We start from the raw sequence: 19,348 nt of genomic DNA, 5'->3' as shown, positions 1-19,348 counted from the left end.
TATTTGTGAAACGAAATTGTTACATTGTGTTAAATGTGTAACAAATGTATATTCAATGTGCGTATACATATATGTATGTATACGAATGTATATTATATATTGTTTTCATTTTTCTCTTTGAACGTATTTAATTTATTATGACATTATAAAATCATCAACTAAATTTTATGATTGTTTGCGGTTGGACAAACGGTTTTTTTATTTTTGATAATTAATATCTATCTATTATCTGAAAGAACAAATATATTAGGGATTTGGGTTTAGATATATATACAGGCAGAAATTTTACAGATTTACAGTCTACTAATTTATCGAAAATTACAATAATATTTTCATATATATTTGTACATACTTTAGATTATTTATATCTCACTTTTGTAATACATTAAATGCTGAGTATGATATTTTCAAAATCTGGACAAAAAATTAGAAAACTATACATTTGTCAAAAGATTGAGTTTTCATAATTAAATATTCTTAGTGATATCTTAGACTTTTTATAATATATCGAGTCATTATTTTGTTACATACATGTATAACAGTAATACTTACGCCACTATAAGATTGAAGAGATAAAGTTATCAAGAAGCTACTGGTAAATTTTATAGGAATTGTACTACGCATCATAATTATCAACAGCTCCTTTCTTTCGCTGACTGTTAATAAGGGCCAATCCATACGATATATCGCATCTCCTACACTCATACTCTGCCATAAAAATACAATAGATATAATATAATTATCTTTTATAATATTATATATTATATAATATTATAATATAATATTAAATTAATTTTTTTAGCTTATTTATACACATATACATATATATGCATTATATACACGTGTATAATACATTTTTATATTTTTATATTTACATTATCTTTATAATGCATATGTATAAATATGAAATATTTCCAATTTTGCGGTAGATCGAAAATTATTTTGCAAGCTCAAGAAGAATGAAATTATGAAAGTGTTTGCGAGATTTTTAATCATATTATATTATAATTTATAAAGTTACTCAAATATGTATACTTAATAAATTAATATGTAATTCGAAATCATGAATAATTCTATAATTTTATTTTTTTCGAGCTTGCGAGATAATCTCTTAATCAATCAAGTATACGTTTGGATCTTTAAATCCAAATTTACCTTAAGTATGACTTCGTTTCCGGACCAGCAATAGAGAAAGATTTGTACAAACATACAGATAGTGTATATTATTAAAGTAGCACTTTCGGATTCTGCCATATGTGCTGCCAGATAATATACACTTGTACATAATACTAATATACTGGCAAAGAATTGAATAAAGAGTACTTGATTGAATATAACATTTACCGTTTTAGCGTATCTGCAACGATGTTATATCAGTTTTGTATTAGGATGATACGTGGTGCACAATCTTTATCATTACATTATCAAAATATTTTGATTTTAAAAATTATAGGAATAAATTCTCGTGATTTATTTTTTGAGACAGAGTTGACATGATTCTGGATAAGAATAATTATTTGATTTACTTAAAAAATTGATCAATTTAAAATTTCATATTAATAATTTAACAAAGTATTTCAAAAATTTTATAAATGTTATCTTATTATTCAAAAATATTAGAAAAATTGTAGAATAGAGCAATTATCAGATTAATATATTTCAAAATGATAAAATTTACGGAAAATGCAATGCAATAGAAGAATTGATTTTTATATATAACTAACTTGTAAATACTGAGATGGTGATGAATGTATTCCGAAATTATTGCTCTCCCTTTATTTGATGAAGCAGGTTTCATATATTTACGTGATTTGTTAGATATTAATTTGTGAAGACGACTCTCGAAAATTTCGAATTGAGCGCACGTTTGCAAAATCAATCCAAAAATTAAAGTTTCTGTACCAACGTTTATGATTGCCGAGGAAATCAAGGCTATAATCTGTTGAATAGATGTAATCCAGAACATCGGAGATGAGGTAATATCGTATGGCAGCCATACTCTTAGAGGTAAATGACCTTGCATTGAGCTTAGCAGTGATCCTATAACGACACCTGTAACGGAACTCGTCACCAAAAATGAATATTTTATCGTGCAGGACCTACACACAGAATTGTGAATTGAGATTATATTTTATGCCCTTAAGTATTCTTACGATAATTAAAATGTTTTTGTAGTTTTAATATTTATAGAAGCTCGTAATGAAATTTCTAATACAATAACTGTTATTTTATCTTACGAAATGTAATACAAGTTTTCAAGAAAATTCTCAAAAAATTTTTTAATAGAATATTAACCAATCTGAAAATTGTTGGGAAATAAGATTAACAAAATTTACTAAAAATTCGCAAAGAATTTCTGTCACAAAAGACGAGAGTCGCGATGCTAATTGAATTGAAAAGATTAATAAATTACTACGCGAAATGTCTTGAATTATAACTACTATGATTTACCATATATGTATATAAAAAAATCTGCTAGTACTCACTTGATAAACTTATCAAATTTTCTTTGTATCGCCATTTCGTCTTCATCTCGATGTTTATATGGCGCTTTCAAAAATAGTTGCACCAAATTAATGATTGAATTTCGACGTACTACAATGATGGTCGATTTAAAACAAACACCAGCAATGGTCAGGAACATTAGAGTATTAGTGGCAAAATCATCGATATTATCGACAACAAGAACGATATCCATGAATTGGGTAAACATTAAAGAGTATTGCAAGCCTAGTATAATAAAGGTGAATGCATTATACAGTAGTTTAGCGATGTTCGATGACCACTCGATAGGCCGCCATATGCCAGCGATGGTATATATTAAAAAATTTAGAGAAAGTTTTTGCATCTTTATAATTACAAAGGAGAGTATAGCACTTTTCTATATGTATAACATCTAAAAAAATAACGACATTGACATATTATCTTAAATATGTTAATTTGCAAAAGTAAATTTCCAAACATATGAAACGAAACTCAAAAAAGATTAATTTTAATTAATATTAATTTTTATTAATATTTTTATTAATTATTAATTAATATTAATTTTAATATAGTCTACTATTTCATAAAATGTAAGTTTTATAAATGTCATCCACATTCTATATTCAGTTTCATATGTGACTATTCGATTTTGATAAATTTTATTCCATATAGAAGAAGAAATTACTTGCAAAGATAGATAAATAAATTGATAAATAGATAAACAGACAAATAGATAGGTAAAGAATGAAACAGAAAAAAATAACGTAGATATGATATGCATTTTGATTACTAATGATTACTGACTTATTAGATCAATAATGATACAAATTAAAACACAAAAACATTGACTTATTTCATAAAAAGATTTCAAACCATTCGACATGCTAGATTCTTTTCATTAGCAAATCTATATGTAAATCGAAACAAGCGCAATATTGTGTGAGTATGCAAAAAAGGATTACACATTAAAAAAAAGAGCGTACATTATTATTTATAAATTAAAATTAAATAAATATAAAATTGAATAGTTTTTAATAAAGAATACAACAATAAAAAGGGAAATTTGTGTAATATTTGATAAATATACACATTTCCAATAACTCAGTAATACATATTGATTTCAAACTGTGACTCTATTTGCTAATATGTCGATTATAAAAAATGAATGTTAATTATTACAAGACCAATTGATTAGCTTTTATCGTTGTATAAAATCAGTTATGATGATTATTAAAATAATCAATAAAAAATAAATATCTATGCAATAAATTTTATTTGGCTCTAATTAGAGCCTTTCTTACTATCAACTAGGATTTTTATAACTGCTTCTATTTAATTTTTTTCATTTAACTGTAACATATAAATCATGTACAATATTATTATCATAAATTAAAAATCGAATAAAAGATGTTAATGTAATAAGAAATATATATATATATATATATATATATATATATTATAAATATAAATATATAACGGAAAACAACTATAAATATTTATATATGCTTCTTTAAAATATTTTTTTCGGAATATTATTGCTTACATTTTGCACAAATGTGAATGCGACAGAATATATTTTTTCGTAATCTGTGTTACCACTAATACAACTTATTCTACTATATTCAAAATAATTAGATTTTAAGTGTAATCGAGCACGTCTTGTGACAGACTGCATGTAGTTCTACTTGTTTAAACTTCTTAACCCTCTTTGCCATTAATACAATTATTAGCAACTCGATGATGTACATTATTGTCCGCTCATGTAAATACTATAATTGTGAAAATTATCTTACTTGCAACGATCGGGAAATGCCCGTTCTTTACAGTAAGACACACACATATTGTCATATTCTCATTGAATAAAATATTCATACATTTTTATATCATCGGCAGTAACTGAATGCATAAAATGATATTTTCTACAAAACTTGACTTTATCGCACGAGAGAGTAAACGATGTAGCGAAAGAAGTAATATATTTAAATGATATGCAAGTGAATACCGTTTATACATCTGACGAACAAACTGGAAGACAGAGTATTATTTTTAATAGTAAAAGACATTGCAGATATTTTTCTTTTTTAACTAATGCAAAAGTAATTATAAATATTATTGCCATTTGTATGTCAATTCAAATTGTCGTATTGTATTAAATGTGTAGCATATGTATATGTATATATACGAATGCATATTATATATTGTTTTCATTTTTTTAACATAATCTCTGTTATAATATTAATTATAATATCACCAAAAAATTAAATTTTATGATTGTTTATTGTCGATTAGGTGGCTTTTATTTTTGATAGTTAATTTAAAAGGCGAACAAATATATTAATTATACATAATGACGACACTAATATTTTTACAATAGGGATTTGGGTTGAAATATACATACAAGCAGAAATTTTGCAGATTTATAAATATTCTAATTTGTACTTTACTAATAATTTATCAAAAGCTACAATATGTTTGTACATAAACTCGATTATTTATATCTCACTTTTGTAATACATTAAATGCCGAATATGATATTTTCAAGATCTGAAAGAAAAAATTCAGAACTAGATTAGTTTAGAAGACCCTGCATTTGTCAACAATTCTGATAGTGTTCTCGTAGGTTTAGGCATTATGAAATATCTTTATAGTGATATTTTAAATATTTTCGTAATATATATTGAGTCACTATTTTGTTTATTTATATACAAACAGTAATACTTACGCCACTATAAGACTGGAGAGATAAAGTTATCAAGAAGCTACTGGTAAATTTTATAGGAAGTGTGCTACGCATCATGATCATCAGCAGCTCCTTTCTTTCGCTGACTGATAATAAGGGCCAATCCATACGATATATCGCATCTCCTACACTCATACTCTGTCACATAAAAATACAATAGAAATAGAATTATTATCTTATAATAATATTAAATTTTACTTTCTTTACAGCTTTAATATGCACATATACACACATATACACTACATATATAAACATTTATGTCTTGCATATATTTTTATAAATGTATACGTTACTTTATAATGTATATATTTATAAATATGGAATATTTCCAATTTTGCGATAGATCGAAGATTATTTTGCAAGCTTAAGAAGAATAAAATTATGGAAGTGTTTGTGAGATTTTGAATCACATTATATATAATTTATAAAATAAATTAGTTTATATATAAATAGTTACTCAGATATGTATACTTTATAAACTAATGTAATTCGAAATCATGAATAATTCTATAATTTTACTTTTTTCGAGCTTGCGAGATAATCTTGATCTTTTTATCAATCAAAAATTATGACTGGATAGATTTGTTATAAAATCTAAATGTACCTTAAGCATGACTTCGTTCCCGGACCAGCAATAAACAAAAATTTGTACAAACATGCAGATAGTGTAAACTACCAAAGTTGCACTTTCAGATTCCGTAATATGTGCTGACAGATAATATACACTTGTACATAATATTAATATACTACCAAAAAATTGGACGAAGAGTACTTGATTGAATATAGCATTTACCGTTTTAGCATATCTGTAATGATATCATGTTATTAATTTTTTTTTAATAATGCTAATGATGATGGCTAATTTTATCATGACATATTTAAAAATGTTTTCAACTTTACAAATTATAGGAATACACTCTGTCATATTTTATTTCTTGAGGCAGAGTTGATATGATTCTACATGATAGTCATTATTTGATTTACTTAAAAAATTGAATAAATTAATATATTAATTTAACGAATTATTTCAAAAATTATTATATAAACGTTATTTCATTATTAAAAGATATTAGAAAAATTGTAGAAAGCAGTTAATTTGTAAAACAGCAGTTAACATATTAATATATTTCAAATATAAATGATAGAATTTACGGAAAATAATGCATAAAAGAATTGTTTCTCATATGACTAACTTGTAAATACTGAGGTGATGATGTATATATTCCGAAATTACTGCCTTTCCTTTATTTGATGAAACAGGTTTCATATATTTAGCCATTTTGTTAGATATTAATTTGTGAAGACGATTCTCGAAAATTTCAAATTGAGCGCACGTTTGTAAAAACAATCCAAAAACCAGAGTCTCCGTGCCAACATTTATGATAGTGACGAAAACTACAGTTACGATTTGTTGAATGGATGTAATCAAGAACATCGGAGATGTATTTGTATCGTATGGCACCCATATTCTGTAAGGTAGATAGCCCTGCGTGACATTTAGCACTGACCTTACGGTGACGCCTGTAACGGAACTCGTCGCCAAAAGCGAATATTTAATTGAGCACGACCTGCAAATAAAGAATTGAGATTATATTTTGTAAACTTTCATATTTTTATGGCAATCAAAATTGATTTGCGTTTTTTAATATACGTACAAAAATTTATAATCAAAATGACAACACTAATTCTAATTTTTCTTCTTTCAACGAGAAACTTAATATATAAAATAATTTAAAATAATATTTTTATAGCTTTTTGCAGAATATTTATCATTACATTTAACGAGAAATGATGAAAATTAATATATATTTTTTTTGTAGCATTTATATGATTAATTAAAGCGTTTTTATAATGACACGTACTCTCTCACCTGATAAACTTGTCAAATTTTCTTTGTATTGCCATTTCGACCTCGTCCCGAGGTTTGCATGGTGTTTTTAACAATGTTTGCACCAACTTGATGATTGCATTTCGACGTACCACGACAATAGTCGCTTTACACGTAACAGCAACAATAGTCAGGAACATTAGAGTATTAGTGGCGAAATCATCAATATTGTTGACAACAAGAAGAATATCCATGAATTGAGTTAGCATCAAAAAGTATAACAAGACTAATATGATACAAGTAAACATGTTATATAACAATTTAGCGACGTTCGAGGACCATTCGATAGGTCGCCATACACCGCCGACAGTGTACATTAAAAAATTTAGAGAAAATAGTTGCATATTTAAGTATTGAAAGTTAATAATAGCTTATCGGGACACACATTGCACAAAAATATAACACTTTTCTACATGATAAAATAACTAGAATAATCATTTATTCATCAGGCATATATATGTTTTCTTCTTTTTATTTTCTTAAATATATTTTAATTAATTTTTTTGCGAGTTTTAGAACAAATTTAATATAGAGTAGGATATAACTTTCTATACGATGAGAAAATTTTATGAGCGACCCTCGCATTTCATTTTAAGCACTAAATATGAAAAACTTTATTCATCTAGCACATCGATAATATTAACGTAGCTTGAGAATCGAATAATCTCCAATGATGAAAATATGTTTTAACTATAATTGTGTAAATATAATTTTACAAAATAGATATTTATATCGCGCACTTTTTCGAAATATTACTTCTCATGTTTTAGCGGCACAACAGAAATGATGGATATGTTAAATGGGTATAGGCTGTTTCAGTATCATATATAAGGACTATTAAATTTCAATAAAACACGCACGTATTTTGCGCACATAAGACACTATTGCATAAATTTACTTTCTTCAATGTTATAACTCTATGCTATATATTAATTATTTGTCATTAGCAACTTGACGTGAAGTCTATATTGTAGCGTATTACGATGCACCTTATTTTCCATTTATAGATGAATATTTTAAGGACACATGACTATAATGACGATTGAATAGATCGTTTTCTTTACAACGAGGGGGGTGCGCATATCTCTATTCTTCAAGCATATTGTTATATTCTCATCGAATAAGATGTTCATTTTTTAGTTATTGGATACAACTCAGTAGGCTTATGTTCTCCTCGTAGAGAAATATGAACGATTATATTTTCTTCGTTTCATCGCCCGAACAAAATATAAAATGTAACGAATATGTATAATATAATTAGACATTTTCCAAGTTATAGAAGCCACTCACATGACTCTGTCAAATACGACAAGTGCAGATATTATTAATAGCATGTATTGTGTGTTTCATATACGATTCATGAAAAATAATAAGTATTTTATTCGTGGCGAATTAATTAAACGAGTTCCTTTGTATCACGTTTTAATTATAATGTACAAATAATTTCAATTATAGTGATATTTGTAGGTGACATGTAATATTTTTCTATAAGCATTTTACTTGCACACTTCTTAATTTATTTTATAAGCTTCATGTGTGTAAATTTTATCTGTAGTTATTTCAATTGTAGCAATTGTAGTCTCTTTGAAATTTTTTTATTTTAATTTATTATGCATGTATTCTATTGCATGTTTCTCTTGATATTTTTATATATTAGTTTTTAGGAATTATGAATATATTTTGATTGGAGTAGATATAAAAAAACAATATACAATACATATATCTGTTGCATTAATTAAATAATTTTGAATCTTAAGCATTTATATTAGCAATTATTATATTTTACCTGTTATTTTTGCTAATAATTTTAAAAATTATTCTATATATTATTGTATAAAAATTCATAAACCAAATCACGAAATATTTTAGATTATTGAGATTCAACTAAAATATCTTTCAAATTTAAATATTTATATGTATTTCCTAAAAATAACTCGTAAAAAAATTTTTTATTTTTGCTCAAAATCAGATGTTTCGCGAATGTTTGTAAAGAAACATTTAATTTCAATTTAATTCTACTTTGTACTTACCAATCTGTGGAGTCTAGATAATTTATCTAAAAAATAACAACACTAAAAAAAGATGTATCAAAATTTCACACATTCTTGCGATGAGTAATTTATTTATAATAAGTTGTCGCATACATGGTATATTGCGAAAGAGTAAATAAAATCTTAAGATTGTTGCAAAAGATTAAATGCAGAATAAGATGATTTCAGAAGCTATAAAGTAAAATAAAATTTTAGTAGAAAATAAAAATTCTTCTAACATTGTTTAAAATATTAAGAAAGCTTTAAATTATAATACCAACATTGCCGTAAGACTCGAGAGATAACGACACCAAAAAGCTGCTAGTTAACTTGATAGGTCGTGTGCTACGTTTCATAATCATCAATAAATCCTTCTGTTCGTTGATTGGCATCAATACCCAATCCATTTGGTATACAATATCGCTCAATCCAGTACTCTGAAAAAAATAAAAACATATATGATTAAAATAATTAAACATCAGCGGAACAATTTTTGCGAAAAGTTTGCAAAGCACAAACTTTTCTCACTACCTTAAGCATAACTTCGTTCCCAGCCCAACAATAAACGAAAATCTGAACAAACATGCAAATTGTATAGATAATCAAGGAACCGATGTCCGCAATTGTCATATGAGAAGTTAAATGGTACAGACTTGAGCATATCACCAATATGCTGACGAAAAATTGTACAAAGATCACTTGGCTGAATATGTTGTTGATAATTTTGGCAAGTCTATAAATATTTCCTCATTATGTTGCAGATTATACAATTAATAAGATGCATACAATTAATAAGATGCATACAATTAAAAAGATATTACAACTAACATATTACGTTATATATTATACGAAACATTATTAAACACAGAGAGATACGTACATAAAATAATTTTATCATCTGCTTGTGACGAACCTGATTATACACAGGTGATGCAAAATGTGCTCCGACAATCTGCCTGTTTCATTTGACTCTTCCTCTTTTACCATTCTCTGCAGACGGTGTTTTAAAATCTCAAGTTGTGCACATATTTGTAAGCAAAATCCCAATACCGTGGTCTCCGTCGCGACGTTTATAATTGTACCAAAAATTACAGCCGCGAGCTCTTTAATTGATATAATCCAGAATAAAAGAGGTGCGGTGTAATCGAACGGTACCCATGTCCTATAGGGTAATTGATGCTCTAAAATATTGAGCACCCCTCCTAATACGGCACCAGTGCAGGAAACTGATGCCAGGGATGTATAATTTATGGAATATGATCTGGAACGTATATATGTGATTTGTGAAAACATAATAATTAGCGTATAATAATGGCAATGTACGAGAGCAATATTTCGAAATTACATAAATTAACACTACTCACTAAAGATAAAGAAAAATATCATCTTTGACTGTCACGCAGCACTTTAAATAATTATTAGTAACACAAACGCACGAATAAAACATATAAATTTATAATAACTTTATAGTAAACTAATATACGTCTTTTCTAAAAAAATTATCTTTAAATATTATATTATAATAAATAATAAATAGTTAATTTTCTTAAATTAACTTAGAATCAATTCATTTATTTTGTTAAATTAAATATCCTTATAAATCAATTTATTAATATTAATTATTTATTTTGTCCTATTTAATTTAATTGAGCAACTACATGTGTTATTTATCATAATTTACATATTCTAACATCATCTACAGTCGCAACAACAAAATAAATATACCGACCTGATCAAGCGATCAAACTTTATCTGGATGTCGCTCTCCTCTGCATTATAAGCTATACAAGGTTTTTTCTGTAATGTTTCGATCAAATTGATAATTTTATCGCGACGTGTTATAGTAGTTACTATTTTGACAAATACACTGACAATCGAAAGTAGAAATAAAGCATTCGTGGCAAAATCGTCCACATTGTCGATAACAAGGATAAGATCCATCAATTGAGTAAACAGTAGAAGTAACACCAGATACGTCGTAAAGCAGGTGAGCACTCCATACAATATCTTGGAACGTTTCGAAGACCATTCGGTTGGTCGCCACATACCACTGATGGTGTATAAAAAAAAATTAAAAGAGAGTATATGCATTTTTTTTTTTTTTTTCAACAATTGTTGCAATATTAAAAGCGACAGGATTTTTTTTATTATTATTTGCTGAAAAACAAATTCAAGATATTTAATTTTTAAGATACTTAAAAAATAATTGATTATATTCTTATCGAATTTTTTGAGATTGATTTTCAAAAAAATGTTCTCACAAACCTATACTTTCTGCAAATATACTTTTGTACACTAAAAATTAAAGCATTAATTTCAACACCACAATTGCAAGTGTTTTTGGGTTGATATTTATAGCAAAAAAAAAAAATTAAGTTACATAACTTCAATTTATACGTATCCGTGACTTATACGCAGTGCATGCACGAGCAAGGTTTCTAAGGCACTATACAGTTAAAATGTCTTTATGTCAAGTTTCGTTGTCCCTACGCCGCTTAAAATTAATGATTCATTTAATAATTGCGACGGCGTCTATCGCCGGTAAAATATCGAAGATATAATTATAAGGTACGTAATCGTACATTTGAGGAACGTTATATTTCCGGAATTCCAACATATTGTTGCGTTCCCATGAAACCAAATACACTTGCATTTAAATCTATTGCATAACTCTCGCAAGTAAGGGCATTAAGGAAGTCTCAATTAGATCAACGAACCCTTTTACGTTTTTTTTTTTTCACTTCAACATATATTTTTTAGAGCAAATACTTATAACGAAGTAATCACGGTGCAATATGTACTTATTTTTTAAAAGTATCTATTTTTGTTGCAGAAATATTCTGGATGTGGATACAGTGTGACGTATAACATCATAGCAAAATGAAAGTTTCATCGAATTTGGTAAGTATTTTGAAATATAAAACGTAATACCTATTGTTTTATAATAATATTTTGTAAAAGATAGGAACGCGATAATGATATCAAGAATCATAATTCTTTTATGGAGAAGAGAGCTGTCGGTTGATTTTCAGTGACTTAGTTATGTTTCAAGAATTTACGTTTCTGTATACAGCCGTTAATTACGGTCTTAAGTCGCGACGTTTGTAATGACAGCTCTCGTTTCAAGTATAATCATATGTTTCCATAATATAGTAGATTGTACGATATTTTAATATTCACCCTTCTATCGCGAATGTTTATTCCCGCTAATAAGGAGAAGTTTATCCGAAATAAGTGAATAATATGTGATACGGATTAAAATGGTTCGACTAAAAAATCTTCCGAATTTAAATATTTATACGCTTTTAATAAAAATGACGCGTATTGCATTAAAAATCAGATGTTTTAGATTTGCGATAAACATTTTTTATTTCAATTTAATTCTAGTTTGTATCAACTAATCTCTGAATTCTAGATAATTTGTTAAAAAAATTACAACTACTATAATAGTTGTAAAAATAAGGCATCGAAAATTTGCACATTCTGTGATGAGTAATTTATTTATGGTAACTTGTCGCATACATGATATATTGCAAACGAGTAAATAAAATCCTAAGATTGTTGCAAGAGATTAAATGCAGAATAAGACGCTTTCAGAAGCTAAAATGAAGTAAAATAAAATTTTAGTAGAAATTAAAAATTCTCCTTACATTAAATACCATAAAATATCAATAAAGCTTTAAACTTTAATACCAACTTTGCCGTAAGACTCCAAAGATAACGTGACCAAAAAGCTGCTAGTTAACTTGATAGGTCGTGTGCTACGCTTCATAATCATCAATAAATCCTTCCGTTCGTTTATTGGCATCAACATCCAATCCATTTCATATACAGTCTCACTTAATTCAATACTCTGAAAAAAGAAATAAACCTCATTAGAATAATTAAATAGTCATCAGCGGAACAATTTTTGCGAAAAGTTTGCAAAGCACAATTTGCAAGCTTTTCGCAAACTACGCAATTCTTTGTCCGAGACTAACAATAAGCCACTTTATACAGCCTCACGACTACCTTAAGTATAACTTCGTTTCCAGCCCAACAATAAATAAAGATCTGGACAAACATGCAAAATGTGTAGATAGCCAAGGTGACGATGTCTGTCATTATCATATGAGAAGTTAAATGGTACAGAGTTAAACATATTACCAATATGCTGACGAAAAATTGGACAAAGATCACGTGGCTGAATACGTTGTTGATTATTTTGCCAAGTCTATAAATATTTTCATATATTATATTGCAAATTATACAATTAATATGTCTACAATTAAGAAGATATTACAACTAATATTATATTTACACCTAACAATAATATACAATATTTAAAAATATATTAAATTATCCAAGCTCGAGTGTTTATAAACAAATCATATTCATATGGAAAGGCCGATTAAAACGAGCAATTCATAATTAATTACAATATTATTATAATTTTTGATATAAAACGATACACAGTCTTAATTTAGATATATAATAAGTAAACGATACATACAGTCATAATTTAGATAATAAACGTTTCGAACTATACTAAGTCTTCTTCAGTAAATTTTCAAAAATTCAGTTTCTAAGCGTTACAATACAATAGTTCATATTAAAAACAAAGATAAAAGCAGATCGCTGCAGATATGAAATTACTTAATGTTGTGGTGTAATTTGAGACAAATTAGAAGCCTCTTATAATCATTCTCGTGTATGAACGCTTGACTAAATTTTATTTTAACCATTATCAACCAACGATTTGAGCATTTCTTCAACACGAACATTCTTCGCTGGTCAGCGAAAGACGATCCCTTTGACTATGCCAATGTCGATTTGTTTTAGTTAATTGTTTGTTTTACTGTTATCAATAAAATCAAATGTGAGTTACTTACAGTTATAACTGCGTTCTATCGTTCTTAAAACACTTACATGATTACTTTAGTTGACTTGATTTCTAGGCTTCTAATTTTCGCTAGGACACGATCTTCGATGTTAGTGTCTTTCCGTTGAAGGATGACGAGTTAATGATCAAAATAAAAACATCATAAACAATCTAAAAATTCGCCATCTCATTTAGAATGTCAAAATAAGATTCATCCAATAACTCGGTGTCAGTGATGTTATTAATCCCGTGTTTTTGTTCCTTTATATGTAACATTTCTGAGACCAATCTCTTATGATAATTAACCTCCGTGTTCAGAATCTTCACGTTATCCCAATCAAAATTATGCTGTTTGTTTAATATATGTTCAGAGACTACCGAGTGTTTGGACGAATCCAATCTTATATTATTTACATGTTCTTTTAATCTGGTACGTAGTTTCCTTTTGATTTGCCCAACGTAGGAAGCCTCGCATTCTTTACAGTCTATCTTATAGACGACATTATTATTGGTATCGTGAATTTTTATCTTTTTGAGCTTTGATAAATCTGTTAAGACTGTTTAAACAATGGTAACCGACAGTGTAATCTGATTTCTTGATTATTGAAGCAACTGATTCGGAAATATTCTTAATGTATGGGATGACAAAGAACTTATTATTATCATTATCAATTTTTGTATTTGTTTTTTTTGGTAGTTTGTTGTTTATTATGGTTTTGTCTCATCCAAGGTATCACAAAAAGAATATAGAATTGTGCATTAAGATCTTACTGAATAACGGTTATCCCTTACATTTAATTTTTAAAGAAATAAATCATAGAATGAAAACCATAATAAACAACAAACTACCAAAAAAAACAAATACAAAAATTGATAATGATAATAATAAGTTCTTTGTCATCCCACACATTAAGAATATTTCCGAATCAGTTGCCTCAATAATCAAGAAATCAGATTACACTGTCGGTTACCGTTGTTTAAACAGTCTTAACAGATTTATCAAAGGTCAAAAAGATAAAAACATTCACGATACCAATAATAATGTCGTCTATAAGATAGACTGTAAAGAATGCGAGGCCTCTTACGTGGGGCAAACCAAAAGGAAACTACGTACCAGATTAAAAGAACATGTAAATAATATAAGATTGGATTCGTCCAAACACTCGGTAGTCTCTGAACATATATTAAACAAACAGCATAATTTTGATTGGGATAACGTGAAGATTCTGGACACGGAGGTTAATTATCATACGAGATTGGTCTCAGAAATGTTACATATAAAGGAACAAAAACACGGGATTAATAACATCACTGACACCGAGTTATTGGATGAATCTTATTTTGACATTCTAAATGAGATGGCGAATTTTTAGATTGTTTATGATGTTTTTATTTTGATCATTAACTCGTCATCCTTCAACGGAAAGACACTAACATCGAAGATCGTGTCCTAGCGAAAATTAGAAGCCTAGAAATCAAGTCAACTAAAGTAATCATGTAAGTGTTTTAAGAACGATAGAACGCAGTTATAACTGTAAGTAACTCACATTTGATTTTATTGATAACAGTAAAACAAACAATTAACTAAAACAAATCGACATTGGTATAGTCAAAGGGATCGTCTTTCGCTGACCAGCGAAGAATGTTCGTGTTGAAGAAATGCTCAAATCGTTGGTTGATAATGGTTAAAATAAAATTTAGTCAAACGTTCATACACGAGAATGATTATAAGAGGCTTCTAATTTGTCTCAAATTACACCACAACATTAAGTAATTTCATATCTGCAGCGATCTGCTTTTATCTTTGTTTTTAATATGAACTATTGTATTGTAACGCTTAGAAACTGAATTTTTGAAAATTTACTGAAGAAGACTTAGTATAGTTCGAAACGTTTATATATCTAAATTATGACTGTGTATCGTTTACTTATTATATATCTAAATTAAGACTGTGTATCGTTTTATATCAAAAATTATAATAATATTGTAATTAATTATGAATTGCTCGTTTTAATCGGCCTTTCCATATGAATATGATTTGTTTACAATATTTAATATATTTAACACAAATGAGAGAAACGACAGACACGTACAATAAAATAACTTTATCATCTGCTTGTGACAAACCTGATTATACACAAATGATGTAAAATGTGCTCCGACAATCTGCCTGTTTCATTTGACTTATCGTCCAACGAAATTCTCGATGTTTGTCCTTTCCCCTTCGCCATTCTCTGCAGACGATGTTGCAAAATCTCAAGCTGTGCGCATATTTGTAAGCAAAATCCCAATACCGTGGTCTCCGTCGCGATATTTATAATCGTGGCAAAAGTTAGAGCCACGAGTTCTTGAATTGATGTAAACCAAAGTACAGTAGGCGATGAATAATCATATGGTACCCACATCCTAAAGGGCAATTGACCCTCTAAAATGTTGATTACTCCTCCTATTACGCCACCAGTGCAAGAAAATGATGCCAAGGATGTGTAACTTATGGAATATGATCTGCATATGATTCGCAAAAATATATAATAAGAAGTATAATAGCAATATTTCGAAATTATTTCGAAATTAACATTTTTTTATAAAAAAAAAAAAAAAGAAATATATCATCCTTGAATTATCACTGCACGCAGCACTTTAAATAATTTTACAATTAGTAACATAAACGCATGAGTAAAACATTAAATTTATAATAATTCGATAAACAAATACGTTTTTTCTAAGAAAATTAATTTACAGTAAATTTATATATTTTATTAAATTATATAATCTCTTCTCCCATAGTTTAATTTATTATAGTTTCACCTTATTTAATTTAATTGAGTAACCACACATGTGTTATTTATTATAAATTTACATTACACATCTTTTCTAAGAAAATTATCTTAATTAACTTAAATTAAATTTATATGTTTAATTAATTCTCTCCCCATAGTTCAATTTATTAGTTTCACCTTATTTAACTTAATTGACTAATCACACAAGTGTCTATCATAATTTACATTACACCAAGATTGTGACGTCATCAACAAATTAAATATACCGACCTGATCAAGCGATCGAACTTCATCTGGATGTCGCTCTCCTCTTCATTGTAAGCTCTGCAAGGCTTTTTCTGTAGTGTTTCGATTAAGATGACAATTTTATCGCGACGTGCTATAGCAGCTGCTGCTTTAAACAATACACTGACAAGCGAAGTTAACATTAAGGAATTGGCGACAAAATCGTCTACGTTATCGATAACAAGGATAACATCTAACAATTGAGCCAGAAAGAGACATATCAACAGATACATCGTAAAGCAAGTGAACACGCGATACAGCATCTTGGAACATTTCGAAGACCATTCAATTGGTCGCCACATACCACTGATGGTGTATAGAAAAAAATTAAGAGAGAGTATCTGCATTTTTTTTCAACAATTGCTGCAATACTAAAAACGACAGATTTTTTAATTATTATTTGCTAAAAAAACAATTTTAAGAGATTTAAGATAATTAAAAGTAATCGAGTATATTCTTATGAAATTTTTTTAGATTGTTTTTCAAAAAAATGTTCTCACAAACCTATATTTTCTGCATATATTTTTGTACAGCAAAATTTCAAGCATCAATCACAATTTCGACACAATTACAAGTGGTTGATATTTGTAACTTAAAAAAAAAGACTAAATTACATAACTTCAATTTATACTGTATCTATAAAGATGACTTATATGCAATATTGCATACGCGACGAAGACACTTAAGGCACTATGGTTAAAATGTCTTTGTACCAAGTTGTTCGTTGTGCCTGAGCGGCTGAAAATTAATGATTCATTTAATAACTGATGCGACAGCGTCTGTCAATACTTTACCGCCTACTAAGGTATCGAAGATATAATTATGAGGTGTGGCATACGATGCATTTGAGTTACATATATTTCCGGTGTGAATTCCAACATATTGTTACATTCCCATGAAACGAAATACACTCGCGTCTATTGCATAATTCTCACAGTAAGTAACGATATTGAGAGAGTCTCAATTAGATCAACGAACGCTCTTTTCACTTTAACAGTATAATCGCATATATATTTTAGAGAGCAAACTTATACTCTTATAATGATGTAATATGTACTTGGTTCCTAAAAAAAAATTTATTTTTGCTGGATACAGTGTAACATATGATATCATAGCAAAATAAAATTTTCACCGAATTTTATAACTATTAATATAATACATACAATATTTTGAAATATTAAATGTAATTAATTTTGTAAAAGATATAGGAACGCGAGAGATAAAATGATATCAAGACTCATAATTCTTTTATAAGGAAGGAAGCTGCCGGTCAATTTCCAGTGACTTACTTGATGTTTCAAGAATACACATTTCTCCAAAGCCGTTAATTACAGCCTTCTCGTTTCAAACATAATCATATGTTTCCATAATATACTAGATCTCGTACAAGAGAGAGATAATTCACCCTTCCCTCGCGAATATATTCGCTCCCGCTAATTCGGAGTTTAGTTTACCCCGAATAAATAAATGGCATATAGAAGCGCTCTTAGGGTGCCGCATTTATACATGTAAATTCCGACATTGAACTTTAACTTATTAAACGCATTCCCGTTTTGTCGACAGCGTATGTGTGTGTACGATCCGTTACGAAAGAGATCTCCTTCGATAGACGAGCGGAGGAGATGATTTCTTTTTTTTTCGTCGTTTCAAGGTAAATCGTCGACCGTGAGCGAAATCCACCAAGTTCTCGAACTTCTCTCTCATCTTCATTCCCCACCTCTCTCATTTCACTCGCTCGCGCGCCTCGGTGACACACTTCTGGCCGAACGTTTTTTTTTCTTTTTTTTTTTCGACGTGTTTCACCTTCCTCCCGCGGGTTCAACGATCCATCCGAAACCGTGATCCGTGCCTCGGTCGGCATGAATAGGGAGAGAAGAGGGGTCGGGCACCGCTAGTAGGACACCGTCCTCAATAACTCGTCGAAAGTACGTGGCCGATGGTGATGGTGTCGGTGGACGTCGGTGATCTTACGAATGCTCTATCGACCTGTATACCAACGCTGTATTAGTGTCTCAGTCTCGGATGGACGCGGGCGGGCTCATTATATTCGAAAATATATATATATAGCACCCGGAGCTGACGCGAACTCTCGCCCTCCTCTTCTTTCCCCCTTCTTTCCCTTAATAGAAGGGAGCGGAGGATGGGGTCCGTGCGCCAAACATCAAGAACGAAAACCTCTTCACCTCAATTAACACCGGTAGCGCTGGTGAACGCCAGTAGAGATGTAGTTGTAACGGTGTAAGAGTAGTGGTGATCCGTAACCGGTAGCCGAGCACGCGA

General features: G+C 28.9%; 1 protein-coding gene and 1 pseudogene across 2 annotated transcripts; both read right to left on the bottom strand.

Annotated features, from left to right (window-relative positions):
- Nucleotides 1–225: 225 nt before the first annotated feature.
- Nucleotides 226–16,255, bottom strand: LOC145946222 (uncharacterized; annotated as a pseudogene). The gene is made up of 16 exons (XR_014427029.1): nucleotides 16,131–16,255; nucleotides 13,154–13,355; nucleotides 12,840–12,995; nucleotides 12,698–12,742; nucleotides 10,872–11,233; nucleotides 10,056–10,403; nucleotides 9,674–9,875; nucleotides 9,424–9,579; nucleotides 9,289–9,334; nucleotides 9,143–9,168; nucleotides 2,487–2,881; nucleotides 1,725–2,099; nucleotides 1,156–1,357; nucleotides 553–708; nucleotides 353–414; nucleotides 226–229 (listed from the first exon to the last, which is right to left on the bottom strand). The product of XR_014427029.1 is annotated as an uncharacterized LOC145946222 (transcript).
- Nucleotides 4,965–7,465, bottom strand: LOC145945975 (odorant receptor 10-like). Its single transcript, XM_083055298.1, has 5 exons — nucleotides 7,095–7,465; nucleotides 6,418–6,792; nucleotides 5,829–6,030; nucleotides 5,207–5,362; nucleotides 4,965–5,028 (listed from the first exon to the last, which is right to left on the bottom strand). Exons 1-5 carry the CDS (start codon nucleotides 7,454–7,456, stop codon nucleotides 4,984–4,986), a joined length of 1,140 nt encoding a protein of 379 aa, XP_082911424.1. The 5' UTR covers nucleotides 7,457–7,465; the 3' UTR covers nucleotides 4,965–4,983.
- Nucleotides 16,256–19,348: the final 3,093 nt, after the last annotated feature.

The sequence above is a fragment of the Prenolepis imparis genome, unplaced genomic scaffold (assembly GCF_030444845.1).
Source record: "Prenolepis imparis isolate NDT839.2.m4 unplaced genomic scaffold, iyPreImpa1.0 SCAF_15, whole genome shotgun sequence".
Taxonomy (NCBI): Eukaryota; Metazoa; Arthropoda; class Insecta; order Hymenoptera; family Formicidae; genus Prenolepis; species Prenolepis imparis.
This window is presented reverse-complemented; position numbering and strand designations above follow the sequence as displayed.

Bases quoted from the DNA above. Each gene is read 5' to 3' on its own strand.
- LOC145945975 (XM_083055298.1), bottom strand. From the start codon at position 7,456: ATGCAACTATTTTCTCTAAATTTTTTAATGTACACTGTCGGCGGTGTA. The intron at 6,793-7,094 runs GTGAGAGAGTAC...CTTTATTTGCAG, and splicing joins AAATTTGACAAGTTTATCAG to GTCGTGCTCAATTAAATATT. The intron at 5,363-5,828 runs GTACATTTAGAT...TTTATGTGACAG, and splicing joins GGAACGAAGTCATGCTTAAG to AGTATGAGTGTAGGAGATGC.